Below are 12,537 nucleotides of genomic sequence, written 5' to 3'. Positions count from 1 at the left end.
ATGTCGGATATCAACGGGGACTTCGTCCGGACGAACCGGAATATCAAACGTAAGCGGCGTCATTGCGCCACGCGGAGAGTGTTGGACGGAAAAAGTGTCCATAAAACGTTTGTTCCCGGGGCGAATTCCTCCGCGAAGTACCTCGCTGAGAAACTAGCACAAGAAGCTCTCGACTCGAAGGAGATGCAGGATACTATTAAGCACTTGACCTCGTTGGAGGGCGGTCGTCAACAACACCAAGTGTCAAGAAGCACGACCGCAAGGAGCAAGGATCAGAAAAAGCGCAGGGACCGGGAACACCGGAAGCGCATGAGACACCGGAAAGGGGATCGGAAACACCGGCACCCGAACCATCGTTTGAAAAGGAACGGTTCAAAAGTAGGTGCGAGAACACATTTCATTGCTCTTGTTCGTTATTTGAAAAAATAGAATGACTCTTTTTCACTTCTCCAAAAGTGGAGTCTTTTTCTTGGTTCGATTTGTTTCGATGTAAAAATACTCAATTCATCTAGAAAGAATCCTCAAAGACGATGCGTTTAAAGAAGAATAGCAAACTTATAACCGAGGGGGAACGTAGCGGGTTCGGGAAGAAAAGTAGTTTGCACCAGTCACTTACTCGTCGAATAAGAAGGGGCCATCGGATAGGGAAGAAGACGAAAAACTTTCGTAGAACGTCAGGGGATAATCTCCACTCGGTTAACAATGAAGATTGGAAGACTGTCGAAGAACTAATGAACTCTGGGTCTGTACACGGAAAATATACAAACACCGCGGTTTTACGACAAACTGGTAATGGGAGAGGCGTCGTTCCCAGGAGCGGTATGATCGCCCAACTTATGCTAACGACAACTCGCGACCCGACTAAGAAAAAGCCGGGTGATCAGGGTGTTGAATATTCTGAATACTATAACGACAATGACAATGATTCGCCAGTGGCTATCGGATCTCCTACTAAACTGGACGAGGCTGCGAAGGACTTGGCGGGAGGACGAAGCAGATCGATTCGGGAGGTGCCGGACGACAATCTTCTTCGTCAAGATTACGACGGTTCTTCGGATGATAAAATGTCCTCAGAGGACATCGAAAGGTCCAAAGGAAATGGCCAAAAATCCGTGAAAGTTATAGAAGAACCACTGAACTCCATGGAGTATGTAGACAGCACTTATGGGTCACTGCAGGTGAACCGTGTCGCAGAGAACGAGAGAATGCCTCAGTACTTGACCAATTATAATTATATTTCTGATAAGGGAGTGCAGATACCGGTTGGGGCGTTACAGATCCCGTATCATCCGCTAAGTAACCCTTCAGCAGATCCTTCAGCAGTGGGACAACCGATAGCGAAACAATTCTCGTCGGACGAGCAGGGGATGCTCAACAAAAATTTTCTCATAACAACGGTGAATCCAATTCCGTTCATGAGCAATGCGCAGTTACCTGCTTCCGGTCAACTTGAGATCCTCGATAGTGACGCGTTGTCTCAATTGCCGCAGCCAAACTTCGCCGAAGGTAATTTTCTTGTTATTCGATCAGTCAATGTCCATTACTTACAGTTTTTTGACCTTTTCCACGTGGACGTTATCAGGTGAACAGTTTGCTGCTTCCACCGGCTCGAGATCCAGCAGGTCCAGTACTGATTCTGTGACTTTCACTTCTGGTTTGGCGACTCTTGGCGCAAGTACATCCGTAGCACCAGTGCCGAAGTTGAGGATGACACCTGTGTCGGTTGGCACCAATGCGGCGTCTTCTAGACTTCGAAGCGTTAGACCAGCTGCGGAAGTTGCGTATTTAAGTTACCACGATGGAGTTGAGGACATTCAAGGTCTGGATCAAATTGAAGCAGCAGCATCTCGGGAAGTTGTACCAAAAAATGGCACTGCTGAAAAGGATATAAGTAGAAATACCAGTTCCACGAAATTAGACGCCCGCACATCTGCGACGTCGACTCCGTCACATTTGAACGATCCAAAAAATAACAGCAATAGTAACGTTGTTAATGGTGTGAGTAACGTCACATTGCCTGCCGCGTCATCTCTGGCTTCATTCAATCCCAAACCCTGCACTCCAGAGCCAGCAAACGTAACGTTGAAAACAAATGAGACGAAGGCAGTCGCTAGCCAGATACTCAGTGAAATCATAGACGAGCTGGAAGAATTGAAGTTAGAAAATCCAAAAGATGAGCAAAAGGAAGGTTTGTTAACATCGTTTCAATCTCCGGAATAACATTGGAACGATTAATTTTCAATTACACTTTGTTAGGCTTACCATGCAGACTGACAGGGTCCTGGGTGACCACGAGAGCGGGCGTTCGAATTGACATGGAAGTGACGAATCACAGCGTGAAAGCCTCTCTTGACCATCTTACGCCACCATCGGTCTCTGAAGGCCTTCTGAACGTAACTTGGAACGTGACTGGTTTTGCACCTTTCAAACTGGGAGGTCCTTTCACTCTGTTAGCAACAGATAATCACACCAAAACGCTCGCTGTCTTTGTCGGTAAGTCGTCGACCCTGCGCTGTGATCGGCGAGGGACTGATTGAATAAATATCGTTATTGTTATTTGTTCGCAAATATAGGGGCATGCAAGGTTTGCCAAGGTATCGACACTATAGAAGGATCATGGGTAGTTTCACGGGAGCCAAGGGATTGCCGAGACTTTCAAATGTCGAACAGTATTTTCAACGAAATTTTCAGACGAACGCGTCTTTTCTCGGCGATAAAAGAGAAACAAATGAAACACGATGCGGTATCTTTGAACACGACTACTACCCCGGGTAGTAATTCCTCGATATCAGAGAGTACAAGTCCTGGACACGAAAGGCTGGTCGATTTGAGCAAACTCCACAATCAAACTACGCCATCAGTTTACGGAACGAAATGAGAAGATCAGTCGAGAGCGAGTAAGAATCATGCTACATTTAGAGATTGGCAAGTCAGTGCTTACACGACTCTGGGTTTCGAAGACCGCGCTGATGAACGTGATTTGGAACTACCAATGGCTGCAGCTTGGATGATCAATCTCAGTCATCCTAATTATAGCAACTTATGATGAGAAATGAATTGCGTGCAATACGGAGATAGAAGCCGTATGAGAAAGAGACAACGGCACCTGAAGGGTTATTTTAGATCTAGTGTAATACACGATTGCATATCTTTATGGCTTCTCCTCGACGTAAATTCATGTTAGAATCGACTGAATATCGCAATGGCTTTATATTATCGTTAACGATCATGAAGATTATTTGACTCAAACTCACATTCCTTATCACGTTAACGGCAGTAAAAAAGTTTCCCGTGCTTCATCAATATGACACTAAGAAGTAACCAAGTACTACGATTCTAGTACGGCAATACATCAAAATGACGAATGCAGAGTTTAGTATTCACTATATTCGCGTAGTCGAGTCACGAGTTTTAATTGGTCGGTATTTTTTCATGTGCTGAATTTCAGCTGTTGCGAACGATGTAGAGTGGTAATGTCAAGAACGTTTTCTCTGCTTTAAAATAGATCTATACTGATTGTAAGATGGGAATACTACCTGATTTGTATGGTATGTATGTACAATATTTGCGAAACCTACCGAGTACGTGCACATGTACACATATGTTATTAATAACTTTAATAAACTTTATATGACAAACTGTAGACGGATCAAAATTATGACGCAAGTTACAGAATACTGTGCAAATAGCTTGCGATTCTGATTCCTCTCACTGTTTCAATCGGTTCATCTAATTTCAAAACTGCGTTTGAAGCATCATGCAATCCCGAATAACTTCGATGCCGACGATTGATATCTGAAAAGGTTGTCAATTTAAAATTCTCCACATAATCGATTTAACAGTGGCCTTTCGTAATCTCACCTTCAACATTCCGATTTGCTCCGACTGTAATGGATTCATAATTATGAGTGGGATGTTTTTCAATCCATCACCTAATGCGTACTCTCGTATGTTAAGGTCAGCATGCCTAAAGATTATAACGCCATCGAGGAGAAACAACAAACATATAATCAATCAATTAAATGTCCGATAAGGAATTAGTGACTGAAACGGATGACTGACCCGACTTCGATGCACTCTTTGCGATCCATTTCCTCGGGAAGTGGTTCACTCACTATAACAAATCTGATTATTGGGTTTGAGGCTCCGGTCAACATGGCATTCAACATCAGTCTCTGCGAATTATGATACTCCTCGTCAACTTGGAATTCTATAAGTGTATAAAACGGCGGAGTGTCTACGTGTATTTTTCGACTTTACAGCCTGGCCTTGTTGTTCAAGGAACACGGATTTGCGAATCAGCTGTATTAATATCAAATACGGAATGGCGATGTAATGAAACTTACGTTTAATAAAATTATAGACCATCGTTTCACCCTTATTCTTTGGCTTGGGTAATGAGGGGGTCTCCATATCAGCACCTCGCAGTCCGAGAAAAATATATTCAACGTAAAGCAACTGAACCTCCGGATCATTCATGATACTAGTTTTCTCGAAAAGGTTCATGGATAGGATTGTTATAGTAATCGTATCCTCGGGTGATGCTTGCTGAAACGTAAAATTTTAATGCTGTAATTTTTTGTCCCTTCTCAATAGAAATAATGGCTAAACAATATCTTATTACCGCATCTTTGTTCATAACCGTATCCTGGATATTTTCAGCGCTTGAGTCTTCGGAATTTACTTTAAAGCCTGTAAGAATGTAATAAGTACATTGTTATTTTTCCGGTACTTGTAGAATTGGACTACACTATGCGACACATTGCGACACGTTATTTCCGGTTTACACACTGATACTGTTACGGGTGCTGTTACGTTTATATTTTTGCCACTTCTCATCGGAAATTACCGTCCCCAAGTCGTTTGACGTACTTTCCGTTCCGTGAACAGCCGATCTATCAGTTTGCTGGAAACATTCAGACAAAACTATCACATTCCGTACTAAGCAGTAACAGAAAATAAGAGTAGCAGTGGAAAATGTGGCCCCCTTACACTTTTCAAGACATTGTTAAACTCGGTGATACTTCTCGATTCAATCTGCAGACTGCTATCCAGTTTATTTTGCAAACTTGCGAGTCTAAAATCGCGAGGTGACCTGAGAAATCAATACGCAATTTATATGATAAATCCGTTCGCTATTTGTCTTTTATTTCCAATTCACCGTGGCTTGTTTGAGATAAATTATTTTAATTTTATTAACAACAATTCATTACACATTCTCATTCGTCTAACGATTTTACCAACTCACCTATCGTAGGTGGAAGTATTCGCTTCAGTATCGCTATCCTGAGAGTCATTTTCGTTGGTTGCATTCGTTGACATCGAGTAATCGTTACTGTGACTTTTGGCGTCCGGCTGTTTTTCTTCTGGATTTTCCGTTTGTTTGTCGAACTTCTGAGAAGGGTCGGCTTGATTTTCCAGCTCTACTATCGTGTTGGTAAAACGTGATGAACGTGATGATTAAGCGTCTGCAGTGAAACATGACGACATACCAGCTTCCTGAATGGTGTTCAATCGATAATTGTTGACCGTCGTCAACTGCTCCATTGGGTCTTTGGGCAGTTCTTGCGACGTTTCTTGTTGCCTATCACAAACTGGCGAGGCGATCAGTTCGGGGTGAGTATTGACACGAGGGTTGGTGCGCATCTGCATTATCTGATTTCTCGAAACGGCCGGTGCCAAGCCACAACGGTCTTTGAACCTTTCAACCAAATCAATGTCACAGCTGAGCCGAACCCACAATGATAATTGTCCAAGATTAGCGCCACACGAGCATGGCATCAGGCTGAAAACTGGCGTTACATAGTGAAGCTTGTTTTGCGGATAATCCAGCATGTCTTTGACGCTGAGCTGCGCCTTTGCTATCGTAAACGTCTCTTCGTCTCGATTAATCAGATGGACCTGAAAAATAATTTTTTCTCGAAGTACGCAATCGAAAAAATTCTGCAGCTCGCACACTCGATACACCGAAGATGAATTGAAGCTCAGCGAAGGATACTTCGACATCGGGGTGAATGCCGTTTCTTGGCCCCATATGTCCCAGCTGATAAACACAGCGGCATTCTCCGAGTCGTTTTTGAATATACGCTGCGCGCCCTGAAATCAATGTGCATGATTTTAGAAAAAAAAATTTGTCCTAAGTTTTTCTTCGAAAACGGTCCCGTGCCTACACCTTTGTAGATAGTTGCAGAGACAGTATGTGGATCTCGACGAGTCCTTGTCCCTCGGTGATGAGCATCGGAAACGTAGAAATTTCGCAAAGCACAGGTGTATCACCACATTCGTTCGATGGATGACAATCGCTCCCGCAGCAAGAAACGCTTGTCTGAAACATTTTCCAAAACCGAGAAATTATTTTTTTTACAACTTTTCTTTAAAGATATTTCAATTTTTTATATTTTTATTTCATATACTTGGAAATCATTTGCTAATGTTTTGTAGCAAATCTTGAGTATTTCTCAAGGTTGCGAAACCGTCAATTCAGCGAATGCTGAGGGGAAGTAGCTTACCTCCTTGTAAACACTGCTCGGATTGTATTGGACGTGCAACAGTTCCTTGCGTTTTTCCAGTTCATCCGAGATCGCTTTCGGACTTTTGCAAATCGATGATTGCAAATTTTTTCCAATCCCTGGATTCATTTCACTCCAATGGTCACGGTATTCATCATCGCATTCGCATTTGCTATCTCTATGTTCATAACATTACCATTAGAGTACCCATACATTATACCGAAACCAAAATACCGCGCGAAACGTATCAGAACGATTTTTGAATTTGGTATTGTCTGGGTACAGGTTACATAGCAATATCAATTTTACAAGGCTCGAAAGTTTACGGACTAGAATTAATGGTAGTGAAATGAGAAGATCCAAGATTTAATAACGTTGATTACTTCCTTACCGCCCCATAAACATAGACTTAAAGGTCTCCTGAATCGTCAAACCGATTTCTCCGACTCTCCCGAGCTTGCCATCCATCGGATTACTGCAGTGGGAAAAATGTTTTCTTTCCAAAAGTGCTAAACACGGTTCCGGTTCCCGTGTACAACAGCCGTAACCGCAATCCGTCGTGGCGCAGCATCTGTGATTTGAATCGCAGGTGCAGCACATAGTTTCAGTGAATTTGTGCAGCAGATTTCGTTCCTTGTTACTTCGCCCCTCCGAAAACTGTGATTTGCTGTAGAGGTCTCTTAATTTTTCGCACAGACTTTCGCCGGTTCTATTTCCCTCGTGTCCTCTTTCCGAACTTTTTTCTGAGGCTGTATCCTCCGGTTGATATTTGAAAGAGCTGCAATTCTCTGTGCTGCACGTTACGGCCAATTTATCACATGTGTAATTCCTGCATTTAGTTTTGCACATAATCTCACTGTAGCACTTTAAGATTTCAAAAAGTGATAAAAGGATATGTTTCGGATCGAAGGATTCGGTCTGTCCGTGACATTGGGCTTCTTCGTCGGAGGGAGTTGACGGGACATCCGTTAAGGCCACAGCATCGTTTGAACGTGACAGCGGAATTTCAGGCCGCCTAATTTAATGGGACATGAACGTATTTATTGAGGGCTCAAGAAAAGAGTCAATTTAGTATACGGACTCGAGGCCGTCGGAGACCAGACAAATGTCATTAATTCTATTTATCGACCACAGACGCGTAGGTATACTTAAGGAGGCAAACAAGATTGACTCGAAAACTAATTCGAAACTTTTGGTCGATTTAAACGGCTAGAATAACACAACGTACCGACTCATTATTTACGTACTTGCAAATCATTTAACGTGTAGTTGAACAATTAAATTATAAAAAATTGTGAACTTCACGATGGGATTTGGAGTTATCATTTATGCAGGATAAATAGTTACGATGAAATACAAAATATTGTACAATTATTGTAATACTTGTAGAACAATCTCTTAATATACGTCCACTTGCAAATAGTTCGAGTTAATAGTAGGGTACAAATTATCTAGCGTTTCATTAACTATTATGCTAACTATTATGTAAGTAAAATCGAAGCTGCAGATATGGTAAAGTATCGTATTCAAGATAGATACTATTGTCGACTGTCCACTAGCTCGGCAAATAATACGAGCCTGCCCACGGGTATAAATGAAGGAAAACAGTAACAAAAAAAAAAGGCAAATAAAATCATTCAAACCTTGATAAAAAGTTTCCGAAGTATAAGGTGAGTAACTATACTTTGCATTGGATCCTACGGTCATACATTTAAAGTCTGCGCAGGTTGTTTGTTGGAAGAATAACGTCAGGTGGCCGCGATTGTAATTAAAGAGTTCGTGAAGCTCTAAAACCCCAAGATAAGAAACGTGCATGGACGGAAGTAAGAATTTATGCTGCAGCAGCAAAAATTCCGAGAAAAGAGCTTATCTTTTGGTTATCTCGGAACAGAGAAAAGCGATTCCATCATACTTGCCAAATTGTTGTTATTGCAGCGAACTTGCTTTGTCGTTTGTGTATTTACTTTTCTTAACCGACCAGCGAATCTCTTTTTCCGTCCAATGCGGAGAAATGTGAAACCTCAGTGACCTCGCGTGCAACCCGCTGACGTTGCTTTACGAGCCAAAATGACGAATCGACAAAATTCTATTGTCATTTACAGGACCAATACGACCCACAATTGAGGGCGAAAGCGAAACTTTAAACCTTCGTCAAAAGCAGCTAGAATTACCGAACAGCAATGTTTCAAGATTAATAACTTGCCTATAGGGCTCGGGGTATTTCGAAGCGTCATTTTGACCGGTCGCAACATCAATCTGCCGCATTCTCGCGGCATTTTGTGCCTCCAGTGGTGTACTTATCTGGGCCTGATCCAGCAGCTTGAGCATTTTTTCACGCGACATAGACGGACTCTGAGTACGATGGGGCTGTTTTGTCTTGCTATCGACTCTCCTGTAAATCGTGCGAGAATTTGGTCGAGAGTTTGGCCTGCTCTGTGCACTGGGGCGATTTTTTACTTCCACTTTTTTCCTGGCAGTATTTCCCGGGCTAGAGCTTTTTTTTGAAAATTTCAAGGTGCGCGCCTCGCTGTTATCCGCACAATGCTCGTCATGTCCGCTTTCGGAGAGCGTTTCGTTTTCCTCGTCAGATGGTACGGAATGACTGCAGGACGCAACCGATGTCCAGGTGTTTTTATCCGCGTGTTTCAGTTCCGTCTGGGTTCCCTTCGCGAGGAATCGTCGGCCTTCTCCCCGATTCTAAAATTCGAACGTATCGCGAACAACCCTGATTTTAATGATCAGTACAAACCGTCAGCGCGGATCGTCTTCGTGGCTTTCTTATAAACTCACCTGCACCAGCTGTGTCGTCAGGTTGTCCATGTTCTTCTGCAGCTCTTCAAGCTTCTTTATCAGCTTGTCGTTCGTCACTCTCAATGCTGCGTGCGAAGCCTGCTCCGACTGGATAGCGTTTTTCAAGCTCTGTTTCTCCTGCATACACTCGGCCACCTTCCGCTTCAATTCCACGTTTTCCAGCTCGATCTGACCGAATTTTGAGCTGACTGAAATCAACTCACTGTTGTGCTGTTGAAGGATCTTCATCTCGTTACTGAGATCCCTTATCTGTTCCTGATTTTCTCGCAAACTCAATTGCGAGTCTTTGGCACTTGTCAACTGGTCGTCCACCTCGGATAAGCGTTGCTTCTGAGACACCAGCGCCGCTGTCAGTTCTCTGTTGCTTCTGAAATAAACGGAATATTTTAATTTTCAAATAAACGTAGCCGATGGTTGACAAATTCTCTCGTACGCACTTAGTCGTCTCTTCCAGAAGTCTCTTCAAGTCTCCTATCTGAGAGTGGAGCGTTTCGTTCACAGCTTGCACTGATATCAGTTTGTCGTTGGATTGTTTCATCTGACGCCACATTCGGATGTACTCTACATTTTCCTGGACTTTCTCCCTTTGTATGCCAGCCGTGTGTACCGCGATCTGACCCTCGAGATCGGCTATCCGGGTCATCATTTCATTTCTCTGCGTCTCAAGTTCCTGAAATCATTACAGGAACGCTGTCGACTTGTCCCAGGATAGAATTCTGTTTTGACTAGTATATAAACTCTACTATATGCGTACCTCAATTTTCACAAGATAGTTCTGTGCATCGTTATCATCAACTCCATTTCGTGGAGGCGGTTGATTATACTTTGTCCGAGCACTTTCGCTTCGATATGTCCTGAGGAAAATGTACCCAGTTATTGAATAATATGTGATTAATTTGGAACATGCAAAAAAAAAAAAAAAAAATGTCCGTTTACAAACTTACGTAGGACCGGAAGATACGCCACTTGGAATACGCCGGCATCGTGACGGTGATCTAGGACCCCTGTGACTTAGCAATTGGTTTTTCAACGTGTAGGCTTTGTCTTTTAACTGAAAAAATGAAAATGCTAAGACTATCTAGAAAAATTCAAAGTAAAATTTACTTAAAAACTTGTCACAGTTATATTTATATGAGCTAGACGTTACTAAAATTTTATTGTTTTATCGACTTTTTAAAAAGAAAACATACTGTCAGCCGTCCAAATGCCATATGCCATTGCAGCTCTACCGATATGATAACAATTACTAAAGCTGAACATGCACCTACGAGTATTTCCAGAAAAAACTTTACGAGTATAACGATATCGAGATCTAATTATATTCTGTGAAGCGTATAAGTATTTTCATTTTATTAACAGACTAAACTGGGGAACATGAAGGAAGATGGTCGCTTAAAAATACAAGTAAACATTCAATTTCCTTTACTTTAGCATTTTCTAGCTCCAGCCGAGCGATTCTCTCTCGTTCATCGTTAATTGTTAGAACGGCAGGACAGGTTCTGGAGGAGGCTGCGGATCGCATTAATTTTGTCGCTAGCCTCTTGATCTTATCTTCTTGACTGTTGGACAATTTCTTCAGACCTTGGACCTCTTCCAGCAACCTCAAGTACCTGTCCTCTAATTGGTAACGGTCGAGCTTGCAAACAACGTGACGTTCTCTGGGATCTAGTGTTGTTTTTACATGAAAATTTGAAATCAAAATTATTCTTTCAGATACTTCGTACATCATTGCTACAGAAATAAAAGAATAAAATAGTTGTTCCATAGGATATTTGTATGTGAATTTATTAGTACAGAGAGAAATTATTATCGTAGCAGTTATCGTAAAAGCAGATTACGTCTGATTATAGAATTCATTGAAAGTGTTGCGTAATCAATGAGTAATACGTAAGTATCAAGTAACCTATTTCGCTGGAGCATCGAACGCTTCCGTAGCAGGAATCATCTTTAACTGGGAGAATGTCACGGTTCGGATCGTCCGCCATTGGTCTCGTTTGCAAATTACCTTTTTCTCACGTGCATTTCGAGTACTTCCGATTTGCGGAATGAACCGATTAAAGCGATGTATTCTGAAAGACAAATCAAATATAAGTAAACATTCGTTAATGTAATTTATCTTCGTATTCGATGCCCGGAGTAACAGCTGAAAATTTCCAAGGACTTGATCGATATCGCTGAAATTCACTCAGTGTATCGGAGTATTTCACTATTGTACAATATAATATTAATCGACACATGTCACTGAATTAGTTGTTCCAGCTTTGTATGAGAATATGAGCCAGCAAATAAAGTATGAAACGGTGTTAATTATGTGTCTGGTTAGTTTCAGCTAGTCTTTTTGAACTTTCCACGTACTTATCATGATGTTAGGGATTGGATCGCCTCAGTTTTTCCGTCAATTGTTCAATATTGTCTGAAATATTGGCGCCAAGAGTAACGTGTGCAAAAGACATCCATATAAGGAAATTTTGCGCTGTAGCAACGATAAATTTGGGGCGCGAATGCGATGTAACGCGCAAGCCTGCGAGGTTCTATTAAATTTCAATTCGAGTATGTTTCAAACAGTAATTCTAAATTAACAAACCTATGAAGCATAGAGCATAGTTTGAAATACATGTTTCATTGGTCATTGGGAGCGCGATGTTGACGAATAGATAAAAATAAATGTTAAAACTGTATTATCGTGAAATGTAAACCACGCCTGCTGGTGAGTGTGCACCGAGAGAAGACGAGTGGAGCCGATGGCACCCGGGCGAAACAAACCGCGACAAGGTTGATGAAGTACAGGCTTTTCCATCGGGGTTTTATCACAGGGTATAGTTATTCGATTTACAATACTCGCACCGGTGTCAAGGGTACTTGGTATAATTCGAAATTATCAACATCATACTGAAAACTTTGGACTTCACTCGTGAATCACTCAAGTAAGTGGCAAACCGAGTGTTCTCAGGTGTACGAATTTAATTTCGTTATGACATTACTTTGCGCGACATAGAGTGTAACTCAACCGAATGTACACCAACTACTGGAAACAATCGGAATAAATTCGGAAACAATCTTGAATCGGTGCAGAAATCGTCGTGTCATTTTGTCAGTTCATGATCGATTGACATCGAGATTAAAAAAACAAAAAAAAAAAATTGCACGCGGAGTTATTAAAAAGATTTGAACGCGGCGCTTAGAGCGCGGGTGTCGAGTTGGTGAAAGGCAGATTCCC

General features: G+C 42.0%; 2 protein-coding genes across 2 annotated transcripts; one reads left to right on the top strand and one right to left on the bottom strand.

Moving 5' to 3' along the window:
- Positions 1-2,878, top strand: LOC124187870. The gene is made up of 5 exons (XM_046580058.1): positions 1-378; positions 513-1,506; positions 1,583-2,188; positions 2,257-2,493; positions 2,574-2,878. The coding sequence occupies exons 1-5, from the start codon at positions 1-3 to the stop codon at positions 2,876-2,878; spliced, it is 2,520 nt and encodes an 839-aa protein (XP_046436014.1).
- An 818-nt stretch (positions 2,879-3,696) lies between these two features.
- Positions 3,697-11,882, bottom strand: LOC124187869. The gene is made up of 20 exons (XM_046580057.1): positions 11,676-11,882; positions 11,224-11,389; positions 10,747-10,985; positions 10,265-10,371; positions 10,075-10,174; positions 9,758-9,990; positions 9,300-9,687; positions 8,713-9,206; positions 6,901-7,524; positions 6,510-6,687; positions 6,173-6,325; positions 5,493-6,096; positions 5,249-5,423; positions 4,993-5,095; positions 4,792-4,906; positions 4,625-4,692; positions 4,347-4,548; positions 4,063-4,210; positions 3,862-3,967; positions 3,697-3,795 (listed from the first exon to the last, which is right to left on the bottom strand). Exons 2-20 carry the CDS (start codon positions 11,303-11,305, stop codon positions 3,736-3,738), a joined length of 4,179 nt encoding a protein of 1,392 aa, XP_046436013.1. The 5' UTR covers positions 11,306-11,389; positions 11,676-11,882; the 3' UTR covers positions 3,697-3,735.
- Positions 11,883-12,537: the final 655 nt, after the last annotated feature.

This window comes from Neodiprion fabricii, chromosome 1, assembly GCF_021155785.1.
Source record: "Neodiprion fabricii isolate iyNeoFabr1 chromosome 1, iyNeoFabr1.1, whole genome shotgun sequence".
In the NCBI taxonomy this organism is placed as follows: domain Eukaryota; kingdom Metazoa; phylum Arthropoda; class Insecta; order Hymenoptera; family Diprionidae; genus Neodiprion; species Neodiprion fabricii.
This window is presented reverse-complemented; position numbering and strand designations above follow the sequence as displayed.